The sequence below is a fragment of the Macrosteles quadrilineatus genome, unplaced genomic scaffold (assembly GCF_028750875.1).
Source record: "Macrosteles quadrilineatus isolate MER2022 unplaced genomic scaffold, UCM_ALF_1.0 Scaffold_3__2_contigs__length_128488019, whole genome shotgun sequence".
Taxonomy (NCBI): domain Eukaryota; kingdom Metazoa; phylum Arthropoda; class Insecta; order Hemiptera; family Cicadellidae; genus Macrosteles; species Macrosteles quadrilineatus.
The window spans coordinates 39,724,328-39,748,483 of NW_026542596.1; the positions used below are offsets into that span (position 1 = coordinate 39,724,328).

The 24,156-nt window shown below is 34.2% G+C and overlaps 1 protein-coding gene across 6 annotated transcripts in view; it reads right to left on the bottom strand.

Moving 5' to 3' along the window:
* Positions 1-498: 498 nt before the first annotated feature.
* The window catches only part of LOC128991017 (MOB kinase activator-like 2), a 102,285-nt gene continuing 78,627 nt past the window's right edge, over positions 499-24,156 (bottom strand). For all 6 annotated transcript variants that reach the window (XM_054413724.1, XM_054413720.1, XM_054413723.1 and 3 more), the window contains 5 exons: positions 23,437-23,600; positions 12,854-12,950; positions 7,090-7,214; positions 6,751-6,916; positions 499-4,753 (listed from right to left, as the gene is read on the bottom strand). In XM_054413724.1, coding sequence (XP_054269699.1) covers positions 4,570-4,753; positions 6,751-6,916; positions 7,090-7,214; positions 12,854-12,950; positions 23,437-23,600 — 736 coding nt within the window. In that variant the 3' untranslated portion in view covers positions 499-4,569. The remainder of the gene's footprint in view (positions 4,754-6,750; positions 6,917-7,089; positions 7,215-12,853; positions 12,951-23,436; positions 23,601-24,156) is intronic.

The following is a 24,156-nucleotide window of genomic DNA, read 5'->3' on the forward strand; positions in this document are numbered from 1 at the left end:
TGGAATTTTCTCCATAACCATTAGGCGCATTATAACGCTTCAATATACTAAATTATTTGTTATTTTAAGCTCTACAAAATAGTCTGGAAAGAAATTGCTAAATTCTATGTTTTTTGGGTCAAAAATGGGAAAAACCCATTTTTACCCCATAAAAGCCCCCATATGCCCCCGTTCCCATGGTCCGATCATGCTGGTTCGCGAACTCGTTCGAATAAACGTAGGTTTACACGTTTGTACCAAATTTCATCAAAATCGGATCATTTTTGCTCAAGTTATCGCGCTAACGGACACATATATAAATATATATATATATATATATATATATATGAATTTGAACGGATGGTGTTTTTGGCCTCTAGGGACCTCAAAACGAAAAAAAAAAATCGGTCCCGGGTCCAGGTCTCACCATGAGTACTACGGTAATAGCTTATTCCCTATATGGGAAATTCGCTAAAAACAAAATATGGTACTTAAGGTAACAGAAATAAATAGCCAATAAACAATAATCCATCATGATTTTATTTCAATAATACTCTATCGATGAACAGGAAAATAGCTCATTTCTTCGCATTGAATTCTATTTACACATTATAAGGTGAGACAGAGCCTATCTTGTACTCTAAAATTACTTGTGCCAAATTATTCAGACTGTGCTGAGAATTTCATCAACAACAACTAAACGTTAGATAATTAATAGTAAATGTTACCATGGTTAAAACTAAATGAAAATAACTAAAAAGTTAACTCTGTCAAGAAATAAACTAGCTAGGCTAATTTGTTACAAATTAAAACTAAGTCTAAAACAAAATTTAAAACGGCGGCGGCATGCGAACGTTAGCGGCAAGACATGAAAGGCCCCCCCACGATCTAAACTACAAGCTAAGATGTTTGGTAACGACAAAACTTAGAATATCACGAACAGAACAGAACCCCTTAGTCACCAGGTATATATTTAATCTTAAACCTAAAATCACAATACAATAAAAATATGCGCTACGGCTGTACATTCACACCTCGAAACTTTTGTACAATATGTACATCAACACGAACCGTTACAAACAGCTGGCCAGCCATGTGAAACAAACGATAGACCACACCAAAACAATCAACATGTAAATTAAATTCAATAACTGTAATGAATAGTACAAATGCCAGTGCAAATGAAATGTAAATACATTAAAATAATATACAATACAATGAATTAAAAAAATATATAATAATGGATTCAGTGGATGTTTGTTTGGCCGACCAGCTGCTACTTCACCATTAATCTATACATATATACACTATTACTACAGTCAACATCATAACAAATTTTAAGATAAGTACATCCTTTTTTAAGCCCAGCGACAAAGTATATAGTAGAGACTTATTTTAGAAGGAGCTCCCAAAAGTGTGTGTTACTGAAAATATGACAACATACTCGGTCGACTATGTTCTGACAGTTTAAGATTTAGGGTTATGGCTCACACATCTACTCTCTTGAATATTGTACAAAATTGTTATAAAATTTGGGAACAGAGTTTTACAGGAAAGTAAAAAAAAAACACTAATACTTGTTACTTATACAAGTATTAGACTGTTACTTATACAAGTGTTATTTTTACAAAATATCTATTCCGACTGGCTCATGAAAAAAATATTTTTCAATACAAAAACAAAACCACTTGATGATTACATTTATATGCACACATTATCCCTTAGTGCATCAAATTTTGTTCCAAGTTATATTTAGATAAAAAATTGCCGCTGCGCTTAGAAGATTATCAAGATTAAAACTGTTAGGAAAAACGTAAAATTCAAAAAACAAAAACATCTAAACCAAATACACATTGTAAACGCTGGAATGTACGGGAAAACAATTTACCTGTTAAACAAATCACAACTACATAAAAACAATACTGCAAACAACATCGTGTAATGATCCAAACAAAGTTAAAAACAAATAATGCACACTATCAGTCAGTGCATAAAAGAATAACAACCATTCCATCACATGTGCCCATTGGGAACTAAGATCAAAACAGCTCAAGAACTACAGGTGTTTGGAAATTGACTAATTGAGGACCACAGAATCCTGTTGATCTGTGTGTTGTTTCAAGCACAACTATAGCGATCACTGAGGGAGAGAAGAACAATAAAAATATTTAACACTCAACCCTCTGATACGTGGTAAAAATACTTTACTAAACTTTAAAATCGCGTATCGCAATAGCATGCTCAAAATAAAACACAGAAACCCCCACTACTGTGACACTACCATAACAAGTATTATATTTATATTCTATTCATTATAAATAATATATCTATCTATTTATAGTTAACATTTTAACATCAGTATTCGTGCAAAAGGCGTCGACGTAGGCACGCAGTCCACTAGCATTAAGTACAATTTTAAACATAGCCTCCTCAACTAAACAGGTGATAAAATAACCGATGGGACAGTTTAAAGTGGACACCCATGAATCTTTGGTATCTTGGTATAAAGAATAGAGATGGTGAATGATGATGTGATAAGGGTTGTAAAGGAGAAAAGGAACTACAAATTATGTAAATTGGCTGTCTCTGTTTTAACTCAAAATCAGCTTGATCCAGATCCAGTATAAATTGAATTCTGCTAGTATATTATATTAAGGCGAGTAAGGTAAGGAAAAAGGAACCTACGAGCGAGTGTCCACTCTAAGCTTACAAACAACTCTGTGTAAAATTCAAAATAAACAAATTTGAAGAGAAATTAGGTAATTAATGTCCAAAATATAACAATAATAATAATACGGAAAATCCATTTAAAGCTCCATTCATGTAGATTGCCAGCAAGAGAGGCAAATTAAAACCAACTTTGTCTCTATACCAGTACCAGACAATGGTTTATGTAATTTTTGGTCCATACATTAACAACAAAATACTTTTTACAAGTTAAAACTGTTTAGGAAATAATTGCAAATGTTTTAAAACTACTAGCACACCAATTTGAAAAAGTTTACATATAAGTCAAATACTGTTTGTTTAAGCAAAAACAAATCAGTAGTTTGATGTTGTTAACTATTTAAGAAATAATTGTAAAGGCTCTAAACAATAAAAGACTTAAAATTAGATTGATGTATCATTTTGAAAAACCTACAAATTCGGATTAACTGGTCCTAATTAAATTTTTACACCAAAGAGCTTTGCGTAAAGTGGTTTGGCCTTAACTGTACAAATATAAAATCGTCAACAATATAACTTTTAATCACATCGCTAAAAACATTCAGCTAACCTTTAAAGCCTTATCAACCTCAATGCAACTTTTAAAACAGCCATAAAATAAAACTGCAGACAAAAATTGTTTAAGTGTTTGTGAGTATCCAGAAATGTTTTAAATCTCAACTAAATTCTTTTAAATGCCTTACTATTTAATGCTGGATTTTAATGAAATAGGTGTAACCATTGCACAAATTTTAAAACAATAGTAAAAAAGTTGAAATTTCCAAAAGTAAAAATTTAATGTAATATCTAGTTTGGGAATCTAAGTTGTACTGCAGAAAGTAAATCATGTTAATAACAGCTGGGATTCTGTGTCAAGCAAAGATCTTTTGAATTATTGTCAATTATGGATTACAGTGATAAAGGATTTCCAATATCTTCTAAGTCACATCTTTTGGACACTTTTCAGAGGTTGGAACATCAGAGGTTTGTTCAAATAGAATTGGCTAATCCGTCGCATGTACACAAAAAATTTCTCAACTTATTCAAAGAAAATGTTTAACTGTAATTTCCAAAGATTTTCGACAAGGGCCAATTTACTATTCAAAAATAATAAATTAGAATAACACAACTACTGCACAAATAAGTGATTAAAGCTAAAGTGCAAAGAACAATAAATAAAATCTTATTATCGATCACGTCAATCAACTGGTAGCAGGAAAATAATTCACAAACTGGCAAATTATTATAAATCATTAGAACAACCCAAGATTAAGACCCTAGCATAATTAGGAGGTTAGATTAGCAAATACTATTAGGACCTGTTTCTCATCGCTTTTTATACTGTAATTGTGATCTCAGTAGCTGCTACACTTACAATTAATTATTCTACACTTCTAGCTTTGGATTACTGGCTTGATACTATTACTATTTGCAAACGATAACTAAATGTACAACTAAGAAATGATTCGTAATATAAAACCAAATAGCTTTAATAACTTAAAATTTTCTAATTACAAATAAAATACTACATCACTCAATCTTCTTGATCAGTAGAAACAATTTGAATATTGCAATCATAGGTAGTAGAAATCAGAATATTTTGCTTGGGGAATCCTCTATTTAATCAGTTTTAAAACATTCATTGATCACAATTTCATCAAATTTGATTTCTACAAAGTATTGCATTCTCACACAAATTATCGAGGAAAGTGATGTTCAACTGTTTCATCTACTGATTCAGTAGTGCAAAGAAACATTCTGAAATCTACTACCTAAACTTACAACACCTAGCATCGGATCGTACTCCATTGGATTAAATGACAACCGGATTTAACAGCGGATAAACAGTTGATAAAACCTTAAAAAGCTTTGCTACAGTGGTGACTAGTGGCCAATCTGAGCCATTACTTCCTGATTGGCCAACAGCAGAGCCGTGTTCTCAGGTAGGATCGGAGCGGAGCTGATGTTGGTGGTGAGGACTTGCTCCGTCGTGTCAGGCTCCAGGATCTTGAGAGCGATCACCAGGTCATTGAGGATCTCTGTCTCTCGTGGCTCTATCAGATCAAACCTGAACAGAAGAAAAACGTATGGAGTGAATAGAATAGTCTCCTGTGGCTCTATCAGATGAAACCTGAACAGAAGAAAAACGTATGGGGTGAATAGAATAGTCTCCTGTGGCTCTATCAGATGAAACCTGATCAAAATAAGAGTGCATACACAGAGGAGCTAGGATGTTAGCTTACTGTTATGTAAAAATAATTTCACGGTTGACAACGTACCCATACTGGAGTTTGACTGGTTACCTCGTTGGGCATAGTGAGCCTAGATGGTTGGAATAATAATTTGTTTCCTCAACTGTTTCATAGCTGGTAGGCTGGTAACTAGCTAACCGGCTAGCAAACCTGTGTAGTTTGCAGCCACCGATCACCTTCCCTGTTCAGTATAGCAGTATAGCACTGTTCACTGTAGCTGCTGGCTTCATTGGTTACATTAATTTTGTGAAAGTAATTTGAAAAATTATTATTATCTTGATGGCGTTGGATTTAGAAATATTTTAATCGGAGCTACTCCACAAATTCCCAATCTGGAACCAGACCTTGATCATGAACAGCAGACCAGTGTTTCCCAACCAGTGTGCCGCGAAGTTTTAAGTAGTTAAAAGATTTTTGATCTCGTAACAGACGTGTTTTCAATGTGGTTGTGCGTTCATGACAGCACGTTCATTTTTGTAGAATTACTTGTCATTGTTGAATCCATGTTTCCAATTTTGAAAAGTCTGCGTCTGTTTGAAGGAAATATAAAAAGTACTTCTCATCCCTTGATATTTCCTCAATGGACTGGGTGAGAAAACCTATCATTGAAACTGCTTACAAGACTGCAGTGTTTACTACTGATGAAGAAAGTGGGCTGATCGACTTGTAAAATGACCGTGGTTTAAAGCTACAGTACTCCAAATTAGTTGAAGATATGGAAGCAGAATCAAAACTGAAGAAAACCAAAGTGAATATTGATATTTCATCTTTTTGGATTCCTTTGCTAAAGGAGTAACCGTTGTTTTCAAATTGAAATCAACAGATACTCCTCTAGCAATGTTCAAAGAAGGCCATGAAAGCAATATTGCCCTTTTCTACTTCGTACATTTGTAAATCTGCATTCTCATCAATGAACGCAATCAAAACCAAAACCTGTTCTCAACTAAAGTCTTTGGAAGACGATATGAGAGTCTGCTTGTCAACCATTCGTCCAAGAAAGAAACTTTTAATGAACAAACGTCAAGCACAAGTTTCCCACTAGAACTGAACCAGGGTTTACTAAAATATTTCTCACTCATTATTGGTAAATTCATACAACATTTTAATCAAGCTCAATGTTTTATTATTATTTAAAACTTTCCATTTAATAAACACTAAATAATGTACACATGTTGGATAACAAATGTGAGTTTTATATTTTTTACCTTGGTAAACCTACCTTTATATTATATACATATATACATTTAGGTACTAGTAAAAAACAGGTTTTACGGAGTAAGGTGTAGGCCTAATTGAAAAAAAGAGTTTTTTATGCACTTACTAAATGTAGTTTTAACCAACGATATTTTTGTAGAAAAGTGTGCCGTGACTACAAACATCCTGCAGTTAGTGTGTCCTGAATGGAAAAAGGTTGGGAACACTGGCCTACAAAATGGGAAATTTTGTGCAAATGTTAAACACCACTTTAAAACTTCCTTCCCTTTTTCTAGGACCATACAGTTTACTTGATTTAACTGACAAAGGACATCAATAGTAGTTAACGACAATGACCATAGAAATCTAATCAAAGAACGTGATTTTTATTTAGCAGATGCATAATTTTTAACGTGTTAGAGTACCATTACGAGACTAATCATACCATAGAGAAGCAAACCAGCTAGCATTGTAGTTAATGAAGTAAGGAAGACGACATTGGCCTCTGACTTGAACTAAGCTAACAAGGTTGCCATCAAGAATTTGGAGGGTATCTTAGTTTACAGACAACCCTAGTATAAATTGATGATAGTTTACATAATTTAGTTGGTCACAGTACCTGGCATTGAAAAGCGTAAGGTGGGCAAAAACACAGTTAAGGTGGGCATGTAGGTTCAGTAGTACCACCTCACGAAAGTGACAATGATACAGGTGTGCCAACACATGGAACAGAAGGCGAAGGATCTTGCGGACAATTGACTCAAACGAAGAAGGGAACTCATTAGCTGAAAACAAAAACAATATTAAAACTTCCTTCAGTATATCCAGTAATCCAGCGTTTTTCAACCTGTGGTACGCAGAGGCCACTGCGGTGGTACAAAGTAAAAAAATGCTGATTATAGCACCAACCTCTTTTGCTATAAATGGTAACTAAATAATTTTTTTTTATGATACTCACCGTACTTAGTAGGGAAAATTGATTCATCACTGATAGTTTTTTGAGTGAACGTCATAACATAGTCTATATACTGCGGCGCAGCAACTCTAGTTTTCTTGCCCTTCTCATCAAACCATAAATAAGTTCTGAAAATGAAAAATATCACAAATTAGATTGGTGTATTTACAATAACATTAGGCTCAAGTTGGTAAGAAATAAATTCAAACACTGTTAGTTCAAACACTCGACAATATTCTAAAATGTATACACATCAAAGATATGATATTTTGCTAGTTGGTTCCAAACGGGGTTGTTGGAATATTATTTTTCATTCTGCTATCAAGTAATGGTATTAACTAACTAATAAAGATCACCAATATAGCAAGTATATAGGTAACTAGCAGAGTACCCGTCCTTCGTACGGGGTTGGCATATATAGGAATAAAATGCTTATTGCAGTTATACTCAATCTTTGCGTTTTCAATGGGGGACACAGTTTGATAAAATTTGCTTCTTAAAATTTACGGTATACATAGTATTACACATCTACCATAGCCATAATGTTTTACCACTTCACTTAAACCTCCTGAACAATAGAGAACAATTAATTATTAAAAATTAGCAAAATATCACAAATTATTCATTAAATTAAAAACATAAACAACTGCAAACAATCCTACTTTGACAGTTCTCATTGCGTAGCACCGCTTTATGATGCTGCTTAGTTCAAATTAGCTGTTTTTATAAGTGCTAAAAAAATAATAGTGCTGCACTCTGTTAGTAAATCTTATAACTTTTTAATGCTTTTGCATATCATAGAACCAACTTTATTAGTTTAAACAGCTGGCTAAATTCTTTAATTCCCTTTAAATATGAATACTCATAAGGTTAACATGGGGAACTACAGAGCCACTGGGGTGGAGCCCGAAAGGATTTTTGAGATAAGAATATGCCTATATGTTAATCGGGAATGTGAGCTATCATCGTGGCAAATTGCAGCCCAATCCGTCAAGTAGTTAATGCGTGATTGAACTTCAAAAAAACACACAAACTTTCACATTTATAATATTAGTAAGATAAGATATAGTAAGACCAGGGCCCTGTTTCATAAAAATACTAGTCTAGTAATTACTAGTCTAGTAAATACTAGTCCCGTATTTACCTGTCCTACTAATTTGTGTTTCATAAACGTTTTTATACCGCTGGTAAATACTAGTGTAATTTACTAGTCACGTGACCAAAACTACTAGTCACGTGACCAACTTTACAAGGTAAACTTTCAAAACAAATTTCTAACCTCAATCACGGGTTTTCAAACCCTTTATAAAGCGTTTTAATTTTGTTTTCATCTGGTACAAAAAGTAAATAGTTGTAGAAACGCAGTGTTTTCTTCTAATTAATAACTGTATAGACACATAAGTAAAACAATCACGCATTATTTATGAAACCGCTATTATTTATGTTCATCAATGAGCCCGCCAACGCGCCGGCGTGGCGTGGCGCGGCGTCGCGTCGCTGCAATCAACACGGTGATTGTAGTAGCCGGTTGTAGGCCTAGTTGCGGCGCTCAACAGAGTTGGGTGGAAGTTGATCTGTTGCTGCCGGATTCGCTGTGATTTGTATAGTTTTTGTTTTATTCTGACATATAAAATTAAGCTTGCTATGAGTAAAAAAAGAATTCTCAAACTTTGAATGTAATTAAATCGTCTAAGAACATTTTGTTTGGAACGTTTTCAAGTAGGCTACCCTAACCAATGTTTTCAAATATTCGAATGCATAAGAATATTTGGGTTAAAAACCATTTGGTGATATTCTAATTTTGAGTCTACAGACCATGAATAATAAGCCTAAACGTTTATTGATGTAACAAACAAATAATTGCAACGCCGTTACAAGCAATGGAGGAGAAGTAGTAGGTTTTCAAGTATAGTAAAACATGGCAAAGGCGATATTGCAGGACGTAGCTCAGGGTAGAGTTTTTGCTTCTCATGTGGTGGGTCCCTGGTTCAAATCCGCACCAATCACTATACTTTTTGTCTCATTAATTAAACTTTTACATTGAAATAACACTAACAGCTCTAATCAACATCAATTTTTTTACTTTGAATAACAAATTCAGAATACCAAAATGGATTAAAAGTAATGTTTTTATGATAAGCAGTTCAGTCCAACGCCCAAAAATCAAATATAGGCCTACAAAATTGTTAGTACATCACATGGTTTTTAGCTATTTAGGGAAGCAAATAATTAGCACCTCAAAAATACAATGAAACTCCTCTTTAAAATTGTCATACTATTATTTCTTAAAATGTATTTAAATAAAACCGAGAGCCTTGGGTATAAAATAATCTGATTAATGTTGCAATGTTGGATACATTTTTGTACACCATTGTATGCAATACGGTATGCGGTTTTAATTTGGTTTCTTTCAAAGATTAAAAATCTTTTATCTGTGATAACTAAATAGTTTATATATTAACATTTAATATTTAAAATTATCATTTTAACACTCACAGATTTATTTTTATCTTAAATTGCAAACTTGAGCCAATTCGCACTTGAAAAAAGAATTCAATAATTTTTTTTTTTTTTTATGATGTGAGTAATGGAATAACTCTCTTCCCAAAAATACTAGTCTACTTCAAATAATACGGGTGTAGAGAGGTTGTTAGAAAATGGCAAGTATTTACCAGTGTAATTTACAAGAGTAAAACTTTATGAAACACATTGCTGTCTACACTAGTAAAAACCACTAGTAATACTAGTCCCTACACTGGTAACTAGTATTTTACACTAGTAGGTTTTTGAAACGTAGCCTTGTAAAATACACTAGTATTACTAGTCCATGGACTAGTAAATACTAGACTAGTATTTTTATGAAACAGGGCCCAGGGGTTTTAAGACCGTTTCCTTAAATCTAAAAACAGTATATAAAATCCAAAATGTAAGCTCGTATGTTTGTTTGTCCTTTATGCGTTACCAAACCGGCCATTCAATCATGATGAACATTTGGGAAGTTGTTATATACACCCCGGGAAGGTTTGTGTGAAGTTTGGTGCAGATCCATCAAAAGGGCTCCGCCCCAGTGGCTCTGGAGTTTCCCATGTTAACCTTACGAGTACTTATATTTAAATGGAATTAAAGAATCTTAACAGCTGGTTCAACTAAACAATTTGATTCTGTGATGTTCAATAGCATTAAAAAATTAATAGGTTTACCAACAGGGTAAGCACTATTATTTTTTTAAATTTATGACAACAGCTAATTGACAACCAAAAGGTGAGTGAGCGTAGCGAACGAGCTAAACCTGAAGGCAAGTGAGCGCAGCGAACGAGCTCTAACCTAAAGGTGAGTAAGCGTTGCAAACGAACTTCAACCAGGGCGTGATTAAGCGATGGGAGCGAGCTCATCTTGAAAATGAACGAACATTTGACATAAAACCACATTAGGACAGGACGACGTCTGTCGGGCCAGCTAGTATTCTATAAAACTCTTACAGCAAGGCTTTGAAACACAAAGAATAAGATACAATGACACATTTATAATATGTAACAGATATGCAATTGCTGACGTATTTTTAATACACACCAAAAATTCTTTGCCAATAAAAAAATGCATGCATAACTCTAAAACAGTTAGTTATCGTTAACTTCAACATACGACAATAATTTGATTGTTCAAGTCAGCATTTGGCACAAGGAAATGGGCAGAAGTGCTTTTAAGGCACATCTAATCTGGCATTGGTCTCAGAACTGAGGAAGTTATGGCAACTATTGGCAAATTAAAATAACCAAACGGAAAGTAAGACAAGAATAACAATCGTGAAGTATGACCTCTTACTGGCCAGTATCCTCTACTCCCAAGACATAAACAGTACAATAGCTATTGTCAGAAGATTACTACCACACTTTCTCTGCTGCCAGTAAACTGTTTATTATGATGCCAGTTAGATAATGAGTTCCATTTGAATCAGACAAGTATCTTAGGTCCTAAGCTATTTTTAACGTTCTCTACATGCTGGTTTTGATACAGCCACCAGACAAATGCTTATTTGATTTAGATTAAAGATATCAGTAAAACTGATTTGAGGTGTAACACAGGGAAATAGCTTGTCGGAACCTCTCTTAATAACGTCAACACTTTAAGTGTTACCATATACTAACCAACACAAGTAGAATACTAATGCCATTGTAAAAGCTGTGGGTACATACGTACGCACACTGGTTTTCTGAGTCAGATTGTCGGCGCCAATTATGTCAGACTCGGCGAACTTATTGTCCCATGCTAGTAAACGTAAGCGGCCATAGTGCACCTACACGCCGATTTTCTGCGCGCAGGTAGTGTGACTCAGATTTTTACCATAATAAACCCGATAAAGAGGGTTTTAACCCTCTTTATCGGGCTGTTGATTTTTGTTTTTGTATTGTGTATAGGTGTTTCATTACATTAACCATGGATATCAACCAATTGATATCAAAGGTTTAACACATTCCTGCAAATTAAGCGCATCAAAGTGCATTATTATTTTTTTTTTTTTATATAGCAACATTAGACATTAAATGTATCTGCTGATTTAATTGAATCGTTTGCAATATTGCATTTTTACAAAATAAATAATTCAACTTACAGAAATAAATTTATTTACCTCAGCGGGACATGCAAGTTCAAAGTGTTTTGTGATTTTCCCCAGTTTTTGGCGAGCTTGTGCTCGATTTTTATGAGTATTGAATACAAGGTGTGCAAGCTCATTCTGAAATATAAAAATAACCTGTTGTCCACTGCAAGAAGTTGCGGGAAAATATGTATCCCTTAAATAGGTCTCAACACAGACAGGTAGAGCTTACAACCTGCTTGCATTGGCCACCTCATCAGAGTCAGACACTCGGCGTCAGACTTCCTGCTTATACCAGCGTGCATCGTGGACGTACCCTGAGGGTCTGGTTTAGTTGTTGACACTGAGCGCTGGTGTTGACTAATTGTGTTTCAATTATTTTAGGGTAATTTTTACGATTTGTACTTTACTGTTTGTTGTATAACCAGGATATAGGCTACTGTCTATGGTTAGATTGTTTTGGTAAAACGTCGTTTTAAATAACTGAAATACTGTAACAAGAAACAAACTGTAAACAAAAAAAAAGTCCCAAGAGACACCGGACTGAACTAACATAAAAATTGTCTTCATCTGATCCATAAGAATGACAAATCTACCAAGGGGGATGTTTTATCTATGGTTTTACACTTTTTTCATGAACTATTTTCCATAAATAACAGATAAATAACTCTTAACGACACTAAAGTTTACTTGGGAAGGTAGGAATTTATGGAGAATATGGCGAAGAATGGTTTTTAGTTCCAACACATCAAACTGTATAAACCAAGCATTGAATATAACTCAATTTTGAACATTAAGTAAGACCTTGAGTGTTATTGAATTGAAACATGTCTTAGAAATCTTTAATATTGCATCGAGGAGATACCTTGGACCTTATAATTATCTGTTGTTTGCCAGAAAAGGTGCAGTAAAATAAAAATATTTTTTTTATAAAATAAACTAATTCCACTGACTCTACCACATACACTTTTATAATGTTATAGAAAAAATCAATTTCACACTTGCCTCTTTAAGAGACAGAGACAGATTCTATTAAAAACCCCTTAACAGCAGCCACAAAGACTGGGAGAAAAGGGGAAAAAACAATAATTGTCTGAATTTGATCCAGCATATGGATTTGCTGGATCTAATCCTGCCTATTACAACGACTTGATCTAATCTACCATACTTTACCTAAGTCCTGGGCCGGCCATGTCTGGGCAGCCGGACATCGTACAGAACTCACTGATGGTTCCGTAAACCAGGTTTATGTGGTCAAAGAATGCAATTGCTGCAACAAACAATATTTGTTAACAAAAAAAAACTCAAGAATTACACAGATTTCAGCAGCCTACAGGTCAAGTAGGCTATTTGGACCAGAATGAGAAATGTGTTTTGGTACCAAGGCGAGCTTCTATGATTTCTTAGTATTTTCCCCTGATTATGTTTCACCATTGAATTTTCGGATACTGAAGATGTCCCATTTATATGGACCAGTAGTTAAAAAAAAAACATAGATGAACCAGTGATAGAGTGAGCTAGTGTCTAAAATTTTGTTACTACCTTATTTTAAGCCTATATGATATTCATGATATAAATTATGCTTTTACTACAATAAGTCATCCTAAAAGTTGGACTAGGTTGCATATTCGTCAAAACTCAGTAATCTAAACCGGCACAATCTGTGGGTGGCTCAATTCAACTATGCCCTTTTGATTTAAAAAAACTGACGACTTTAACATGGGTATGGAATGTCTAGTTCCATCAATAGGCATTGGTTTCACATTCTTTTTAATTAAAAAAGTTTACCAAACAAAGATGCTGTTGTTAAAAGCTATTATGGCTCCTGTTCGCCCACTTGTATGTCTTTTTTATTACTTTTCCCTAACTTTATTATTCTTACAGTTGATATGATTAATTTGTCAATTTTTAGATGTACAAATAGTACTGATATAAAATTAGTCTATTTGGGCATTAAAAAATAAAATACCCCTGCCGCAGCAAACCTGCAGACTAAGCGAATTTCCATTTGACTGATTTGATTTACACTGAAATAATGTCTACTTAAAAATATAACATTTATTCCCGATTTAAATAGAATTAGTTTAACAAGTACTTAGGTTTGCTGCATCAGGGAGGGTAAAACTGTTTTTTTTGTAAAATGTTAATAGTTAGTAAGAAATAAAAACGTTTTCCAAATTTGATCAAAATATGTTCATAAACAAGCAAACTACAACAGTTTACTTATTCTCCATAAGAATAACATGGGAATTTTAAATTTACAATTTTTTTGAATTTTCTCCGTAACCATTAGGCGCATAATAACGCTTCAATATACTAAATTATTTGTTTTTTTAAGCTCTACAAAATGGTTTGGAAAGAAATTGCTAAATTTTATGTTTTTTGGGTCAAAATGGGAAAAACCTATTTTTACCCCATAAAACCCCCCGTAAACCCCGGTTCCCATGGTCCGATCATGCTGGATCGCGAACTCGTTCAAATAAACGTATGTTTACACGTTTGTACCAAATTTCATCAAAATCGGATCATTTTTGCTCGAGTTATCGTGCTAACGGACACATATATATATATATACGTGTAGGATGTAAAAGAGCTATGTGTGTACGAATCTTCCTGCCAAACATCAAGGAGTATGCATCACAGCCAGATGAATTTGAGGTTTGACGTAACTGCATAAGCATTCTGAAGAGTTTGACGTCTAGTCTCCCTCCCTCGTCTTCCATTGCTCTTAGGGACTTATATATATGTGTCCGTTAGCACGATGACTCGAGCAAAAATGATCCGATTTTGATGAAATTTGGTACAAACGTGTAAACACACATATATATATATATATACCAATATATAAATATATATATATATGAATTTGAACGGATGGTGTTTTTGGCCTCTAGGGACCTCAAAACGAAAAAAAAAATCGGTCCCGCGTCCAGGTCTTACCATGAGTACTACGGTAATAGCTTATTCCCTATATGGGAAATTCGCTAAAAAAGTAAAAAAGTCAAGTCCCTGAGCTCTTTCTCTCCAAAACCTTTTCCGTAGACGTAATATAGACGTAAACTTATCTTCATTCCTATGATTTCACATATTTCTTACGCAGCTTCTATGTTCTGCATTATAATTTTTCATTTAGTTATTTGTGACTGCATATAACCGTTACCAAAAATCCTTATTTAGGGTACTACAGCAACTTATAATAAACCAACATTAACAATATTTCATTAGTTAATCATCTACCATTGTTAATCAGCAATGTTCCTTAAACTAAACACAGCAAACTTAATTCCTAATCAACTTGCACATGTCACGGGACTCAGTGTTAAAGAAACAATATCTTGATAAAAAAACTAAAAATACTTGGTCTGCCATTGACTTGTGGATACTGAATTGGACATCTCATCTATATCTAACAGATGTAGCCACTTACTAAACGATGAGCTACAGATGAGCAACTGTCTAAAATGATGTTTTTTTTTGTAACTGAGTGATAGTTTGATGTGACATAAAAGTCAACTTACTGTACAGGGTGTTTCACTGAAACCCTGACAAACTTCCTGGGGTCAAAACTAGAAAAAATGTCCTACAAGCATATCTCCTAACTCACTAATGAGAATTTTAGACCTTTATACAATACTTCTCTACTATGAAAACCAATATAAAAATTTTTAATGAGGTATTGTTTATAAATAGGCAAAAACAATCTACATTTTTGTTTATTCCTTCAAATTGAATTAATATGTGGTGGTACCTTACAATACTTTTGATTTTTATAAAAATAATCCCCATACAAGGTATACATAAATTTATATTTTATTGTTCTCCATTAAATTCTACAACTTTTGGTAAAGTAGCAAGCCTAACGATTAAATAGTTTAAATATGAAAAGCTGTCAAAAACAAATTTTTTTTAACCCTGATTTTTCAACTTTTTTTTCAGTCACACCCAACATGAAGTGCACATAATAGTAATGAAATCTCTTTGAAAATTAATATTCTATCTAGCGAGGTTTAATTAAAATATCTTGTAGATTTTTCAATCTAGAGGTTAAATTAATCAACAGATACACTGAAAACCTAAAAAAAACACATTTTTACATATAAATAGAAAACGAGTGAGTTTAGGACATATGCTTATAGAAATATTTGTACATTTATTTACTATGTTTTAAATGTCAACAGCATACAAATCAGTAGATAACAAAATGTATATCAGCGCTTTTTGTTGGTAGCTAAACTCACAAACAAATAAACATCACTTTAACATGGGGATAGTGTCTCGTTCTACTTCAATAAAACTAAATATGTCTTCCAACATTTTGTTATCTACTGATTCGTATGCTGTTAACATTTAAACCACAGTAAATAAATGTACAAATATTTTACAATAGCGATCGGTCACGACCAGTCGTGACCCCTTTGGCCTACGATGGCTAGTCTGAATCAATCGCAATTGCAATATTTTTTACCATCTTGTGAATGTACACAAGTGTTCACATACCAAAAAGTATTTTGCGTATTTGGTTAAGAAGTTTTTTAGTATTGTGATTTGTAGACAAAAACTACTAGAAGGTTTAAATATTGGTAACTTATAGAAACAAAAGAATAAAGTTTCTTTCTTATCCAGGCTGTAGCCTAAAAACAAAAAAAAAAAAAAACAACTGTGAGAAAAGCCACCACGTGCCAAGGGCACTCCCAGGATTGTTATGTTATCACTTTCTTATATTGCAGCAATAAATACCACAGAGTTTTTAAGTTGATCTTCAAGCAGTCATGAATCTACCAAGATGGTGTGTGTGTTAGGAAATGAATCAATGAAATACATCATAATTTTTTTCAATCTTTTTAGTGATTTTGTTACTATAAGGAATAATTTTAAAAATATTGAATGAAACTGTTCAAACATTAATTTATTTGTTTGGACACAATTAATTAATTTCATTCGTTTGCTTACCTAACTGATATTTTTTAGTAACTAAATATATTGATTTGTTTATACACAACAATTTTGATGTTCAAAAAGTAAAGAAACTAACGTATGAATCAGAATAGCTGATAACCTTTACGCACACTAAAATATGTTTCAAAATGACTGCAGTATTAACTGTTTACAACAGTTTTCTTTAACCATAACCACTTAATTTTTGTGATGGATACAAATATTGTATAACCACTTACAAAGGACTTCTTACTTCGCTAAGGTTGGTTTGACCTTCAAACAGTAAAGATTTGAAACAAAACGTAAAGTAAAATATTTAGTGCCAAGCTGTTTGTCAAAAGAGGACGCATTAAAGTGCAAAGAAGCTCAGAATTCTGGCATAGTGCCCAGTGGGCCTTGAACTCCAACTCCGGTCTGCTTTGCAAACTCAAATCAACTTACAAATAACAGTAGTACTTTAGCACAAGAAAGTTATGTTTAACAGAAATACTGTAGTTTTAGATCATTTTGAGCCACTCATGGCGGCTGATTTCAATATTTATTTTATGTGACCTGGCAAAGTTTAAACCGTGGTACCAAATGATGTTGGAACTGATAAACCAAAAACGTGTGCAATTTTTTATCATGTTGGCTAAAATTTGTATGTCAAATTATGCCATGTTTAATAGAAAGACTTGAATTTTAATTCAGTATGCAATCAACAAACAAGAAAAAAGTATAAACAAATCACCCTTGTTTAAAAAATCAAGAATGGAAAAATTTAATTTCCACAATTTTAGAATTTGGATTAATGAAATACATTTATTTGACTATTGACAAAACAATATAATTTTTCAGAGAAATGTAGACTATTTCTAGTAAATAGTGAACTATGAGTACCTACTTAGTAGCAATGGAAAATAAAAATAATTTATCCTGCAAGTCACCAGATTTAGGTGAAAATTACAACAATTACTTAATCCGGTTAGAGACCCTTTAAACCCCACCTTTGATCAACCACTGCTTGGGATTAACCTCCTCTACTGGGATAAAAATAGACATCGGTTTATTGGATTAAATTTTATAAGTTTAGTTCAAATGACCTTTCCTAGAGCCTTCTGTCCAATATGTAAGAATTGAATGGTATTGGTGCATATGAATTCATTATTTACAACATGAGAAAATGGAAAGCAGAAAAAACTGTGACTATAAGAAAGAGTAGGCCTATTAAGTTACAAGTTGTTGTTCGTTTCAACCAATCTTTTAGTTCATACGACCCTGGTTTCATGCGGCAATGAGGGTCAACCAACAAGAGACCTCATGGATCCAAAAGCAGAATAATTGAATAGCTCAAAAGGTTGCCGGTTCAATCCTGAGAAAATTCAGTAGCTTTTTGATGGTTTGAAACTGAGTTCAGCTGTCCATGATTGTTGGGCTTTTAATGAATATTCCTGACTGAAGAAACAGATGATCTTTGTAAGATACCCAGATCATCTCACTTCATTCTACACTCACATTGCCATTCATATACAGCTCAAATAAGCACCAGTGTATGCACTGCTCTCTTTAAGTAATGATTTATGATGAATACAGGGTTTAAAGCAACCAAAATTTATAGTAGTATAACTGAGACACTAATGACAAGACAAGGTTATATGTTGGTATTCATGTTTTATTTACCTCATTGTTGATCAGCTGATATTCATTGTTGCTATTTATGAGTTTTAATGTTATTAGGAATTAATTGTACAGTGAATAAGACACAACATGGTGTTTGAGTTATAAGACTACGTTAAAAGTAAATTATAGGTCTTATACCAAAACAGGTCAGGTACCTATGAAATTAAGTGAAATTAAGTTAAGTTAATTAAGGTGAGTCGGTGGCTCAGTTGGTAACATCGCGGACTTTGGGCCCAAGGCAGTAGTGTCGACGGTTCGGATCCTGGTCACTGCCACAAACTTTTATCAGTACAATTCACCTTTGTACTGTACCGGCTCACCCCTTGCTTTGCTGGATACGCACAGATCTGTAGTCTATGTGGACGGGCAAATGCAAGGTTAAACGAGGCCGCCAACCTCTTCAAAAAAAAAAAAAAGGTTTCTAGGTGCAATTCCAGTACCTACAAAATCAACTCTTGTTTACATGTAGAAATTTAATGAAAAAGGACCTGTAGTAAACAAAAAAATTATATCTACAATGCATACTCTATTTGACTGTGAAAACACCATGTTGAGTCTTATTTACAATAAATTCCCATAACATTAAAACTCATAGATAACTATGGAGCAATGCATAGCAGTTGATCGGCAATGAAGTAAAGAAAAAAAGGATACCAATAAGCTTATTTTGCCATTAAAATATGTCTCACATTATTTTTAACTTGGTTGCATTAAAAATACACCCATATTATTGTAGGTCTAAGTGTTTGTTTATTTAAGTTTAAGTATTTAAGTTTAAGTTTATTTTAAACACCAAATAAAACTTAAATTGGAAATAATTACATCAGATAACCACAGAGAATATAATTATGAGCATCTTTGGTCAGGTAAAAAATTACATAACACTTTGGCTAACTGTCAGGAAGGATCCATTCAATCCGGTAGACAATAGCTGTGCCAATGGGCAGATGTTTGGCGAGCCACTTCGGCTGCAAATAGCATGGGATGTTGGAAGTGCCAAACATTACCTCAGTACACTGTTTCTGTTGTAACACAGCTAATAACTCGTCAGATTTACTATTAGTTCAAGTTGTCAACATCCGCTCTTGCCCACTTACTGTACAATGATTGACTGTTGATATGTTATGTTTAGGTTTGCACCAGTTTTTGAATCAAAATGGATGTAGTTGATGTGAGCCACCAATTTGCGTGATTGTGCTTGTGTAAATTACTGATTCATGACAAATATGCAGGTTTTTCAGCCAAGTTAAACTGATAGGACCACTTATCGTAAGCTATAGGATAATTTATGCTACGCCAAGGAAACTTTAATGTCAATATCAGTAACAGAAATAGAATGTTAGGCTGTTGTGCACTCTGTAAGGCCCGGTACACATGAGGGCGGCAGCCGCCGCGGTTGCCATTGCGCGGGAACCGCGGCGGTTGAAAGTACAAAGGAGCAAATGGGACCGTTCACATGCAACCGCCCACTTCCAATCAACCGCAACAAACCGCGGCGGTCGTAGATTTCCTTTCGACCGCCGCGGCTCCCGTGCGGTTGAAGTTACTAGTTGGCATGAGAGCATACACATGAGGGCGGTAGCCGCCGCGGTTGACTGCAGTTGCTACTATAGGATCACAGACATCTGCGCGCTTGCCCTTTGCTGTGGACATCGCTCTCTCTCTCTCTCTGTGTTGGTGAAGTGTATAGCTGTGGAAGGAGTTGTTGTAGTGCTCGTGGTGTAAGTTTACAATGGCCATGCGTGCTGCTGTGGAACCAGAAAACTTTGACACTGAACTGTTCACTAAAGAAGTACAAAAAGAAGATACGTTTAGGACATAAACTAAAAAAGATTGTTTGGCAAGAGTTAGTTGAGCTTTTTGCTGAAAAGAATTGTCAAGCATTACGCGTTTAAAAGAAAAATATTTGGGTAAATACAGTACTGGCTGTCGAGCGACGGTCAATTCACACCGCAACCGCAGCGTAACCGCGGCTTCAACCGCTGCCATGTGTACGGTCCTAGGCGGCCGCCGCTCCTCATGTGTACAGGGCCTAAGAAGCCGCAGGGAAGTAAGGTTCAGAGGAAACTTGTTTAGGAGAACTTATAAGCTCTAGTATTTTTTTTTCTTTTAAAAAAAGAGGTTGGCGGCCTCTTTTAACCTTGCATTTGCCCGTCCACATAGACTAAGCGCCCGTGCGTGGATCGTTTACAGCAAAGCAAGGAGTGAGCCGGTACACTCATTAAATTTCATAAGTTTAGTTCAAATGACCTTTCCTAGAGCCTTCTGTCCAATATGTAAGAATTGAATGGTATTGGTGCATATGAATTCATTATTTACAACATGAGAAAATGTTTGTTGTGCCGGAAATATACTTGTGACTAGCAAGGAAGAGCCTGAGAGTTGTAGTACATGAGGGCGAGGGGGCAGTGTTGGACATTTCACCTAAACACCAGCGACCAGTGCTAAGACACCACTTAAGTGTACCACTGCCTTTGTAGGCCTCTCCTACTTCTCTGTAAAGTGGCATATTCAGCTACAGTAAAATATATTTCTTGAAAAGTTACAGCTGGTCCATATAGGTAAGATGTCTACTTCAGTATCCAAGTCAAAAATTGTAGCCCGTGCCTAGATTTTCTTCGGCACTCATATTGCATTAATTGTTAGTTCTAGAGATTAATTTTTGGTTTATTAACTCATCAGTATTAGGTTAAAAAAATAATATTTATTTCAGTTGATTTTTTCTAGGATATCTTGGGTCAAAGAGAGTGAAGTATACTATGAATTAATGTCATTCCCATTCTCAATGCACTTTTAATAGTCTAATATTTTTAGTAGGTATACGAAGTATATTTTTATCTGAGCAAAAAGTCCTGGATTTGTTATGGAATCGGTCATTTAAAAACCATAGATTACCTACTAAACCAAAGTGATAGCCATGGTGAAATAGATAGCATATATATATAAAAATACTAATTGAATGTTTGTATATGTTCATCAATGTTGCCAAACACAATATCGATTACAAGTAGGTTTAAAGAATAATCCCTGAGGGTGTACTGTATCAAAACAATCCATTGTCTGTTGTATGATCAAAAACTATAACAATAGACATAGGCCAACTAGCCTTGGGTGAAGATCTTGAGTCAATTTATTTAAATATTACTTAGACAAACAGTGGTCAACAATTTTGTGGATAACATAAATTACATGAAAGGCAGTTCAAGTGTGTTTTAGGTTTAATATTATATTTTAATACTTTGCAAACTGGATTGACAACACCTGCAATGAATGTAAATAAACATATTTATCACAAGGACTGTAACTAGAATGTACAATGTCCTTATCTGGTTGATTAAAACTTATTCTGCAACCAACTGATAACAAATCTTGTGACAAGGTTCATTACCAAACATTACCTTGAAACAGGTTCATAACAACTAACCTAGCCTTGACTAAAAAGTTATCTGGAAATTTGCCGTTAGGAGTAAACTATCTTAAAATATAAATACCCCCACTGCAGAAAATCTACAGACTTAGCAAATTTCTATTTGCCAGATCAGATTTTCATTCAAATATATCCTTATAAATGTCTGGTTTATTTTTTGTGATCTTTAGTATAAAATGTGATAAAAAACCATAAAAAAGCAGACCACAAAAATTTTATTATTCTCCATTAGAATCGGTAATTTGAAAATTTACATTTTTAACAATTTTCTCTGTGTGTTAAATTTTTGTAAGCCTACAGCAATGCTTTAACATGCAAAATTATTTGCTTTTTTAAGCTCTACAAAATAATTTAGAAATAAATCATGTCAAGTTTTATTTTATTAAGATATGAAACCCAATTTTCACTCCATAAAACCCCGTTAACATAGTCAGATCATGTTGGTTCATAATCTCAATTGAATAGATATAAGTTTACACATTTGTACCGAATTTAATCAAAATTGGATGATATTTAACTGAGTTATCATACTAATGGACAAATAGTAAAATACATAGTTCTAATTCATTGTAATTCAATATGTGTAAATTAGAAGGGATGGTGTTTAACGAAAATGTAACGCTTGCGGGTCTAGGTCATTCCATGCTGCCTATGGTACAGTAATCGTTCCTTCTCAGAGAAATTCACTTCAAAGGATGAAATCCTTCAATATCAAAGAATTTTGAAGTAAAAATAGTGCAAATGTTAAGTAACTTATTATGAAGTTGAACAATTATTAGATCTTGCATAATAAAATTGTGTTGAAGACATCCCGTAAGCATAATTTATTAGAAGGGTTGCCATATGTTTTATATCAAGAAAATGTTTCAATTGCTGTCAGAGATATCTCTGTTCCATATAAAACTGGGAAAAGGATATTATATGCGACATCTTCATTTTAAAATCACACAAAACACAAAGGAGGGAAGAGGGTTTGATTTTAAAATCGTACAATTGTAAACCCATTTCAATCATTTGCGGGTGCTGGTGAAAATGATAACTTAATATTGAATAATGGCACCAACAATTATTCTGTTTCTATCACAATTTAAAAAAAGCTCTGCCCTATAAAAAGTTGAAATTTGAATAGTCAGCTACACCCAACAGTAACTATTGATAAACTAGACATTGCAACACTATGTTTTTAACTTTAAAGTAAAACTATAGACAAATAGAATAAATGTAGACTGTCAAAGGAAGGTTCCGGCGCCCACCGCTAGGAGTGCCTTGTAGTTACGGCGCACACCGCTACAGGCGAAGAGCACAGGAGCCGTATATGCAACCAGCAGACACTGCAGCGGTGTGCGCCGTAACTACACGGCAAACCTAGCAAAGGATGGCAGAACTTGTGCTAACCGCATCACAGCTGACAGTCTATATTTATTCTATTTGTCTATAGTAAAACTGATGGGAAAGCTGTAGAATCATTTATGACATCAACTATCTCAGAAACAAAAACTATGGAAGAGAATGAATTTTTAACAATAGGACAATTCTGAGAGTGGCTCATTCAACTTAAAAAAATAGGCTATCCCAGGTCCACATGGATGCTGTAGTATCCAAAGGTCAATGCTTATACCAAGTACCTATATAGTGTACAGCTGATCTCCATTCGTACTTGGCTTAAAATACCTACATTTGTATTGTCACCATTTCAGAATGAAGTATGAAAGTAAAGTAAGTAGTTATTACTTACTGTGAGACGCAAGCCACTCGTTGTAGTCCAGGCCAGCTGGCAGGTCAACCAACACTCGCAAGTCAATGTCCGGCAACTTCCTCTCCAACACTGTCTCCTCCAAGTACAGCTTGGGCTCGTCGGAACACAGCGACGATGCATCTTTGTCTTTCCGTCGAGCTTTCCTGCAACAAAACAGTCATCATAAGCGCTTTCAACAACAAAGTTTGTACGTATAATATATCATGCAATAGAGATGTATTGTCATCTTTCCGTCGAGCTTCCCTGTGATAAAACACCCTTCATAAGCACCTCGAAAAAGACGTTCATATTTACGCATAAGAACCAGCTGATCTATTCAATTCATTCATTCAACACTCTTTCTTCACTAACTTTGCTTAAAAATATGCTCCCTCGTGTGTTGGCATCAAAGAAATCCAAGTTTTTAAAACCACAATTTTATATTTTGTAACTTCAGAAAAATTAACTTTCAGAAAGATATTTACTTTTATTATATTGAAACCCTAGAATCCCACTCATACAACAGGGTTAATATACGGAGAAATAAAATGTACTTTTCCTTATAGACACACAACACATGGTAGCGTTTTCAGTATCTCTTTGTTCAAGTTCTCTTTGTAGTTAAAAACATTTATTTAAGCAAAAGAAGAATTTGTATTTTGTTCTTAACTAGGAAGCAGATTTTTAACTAGACCAGTTCATTTTATCTTGTGCAATTAA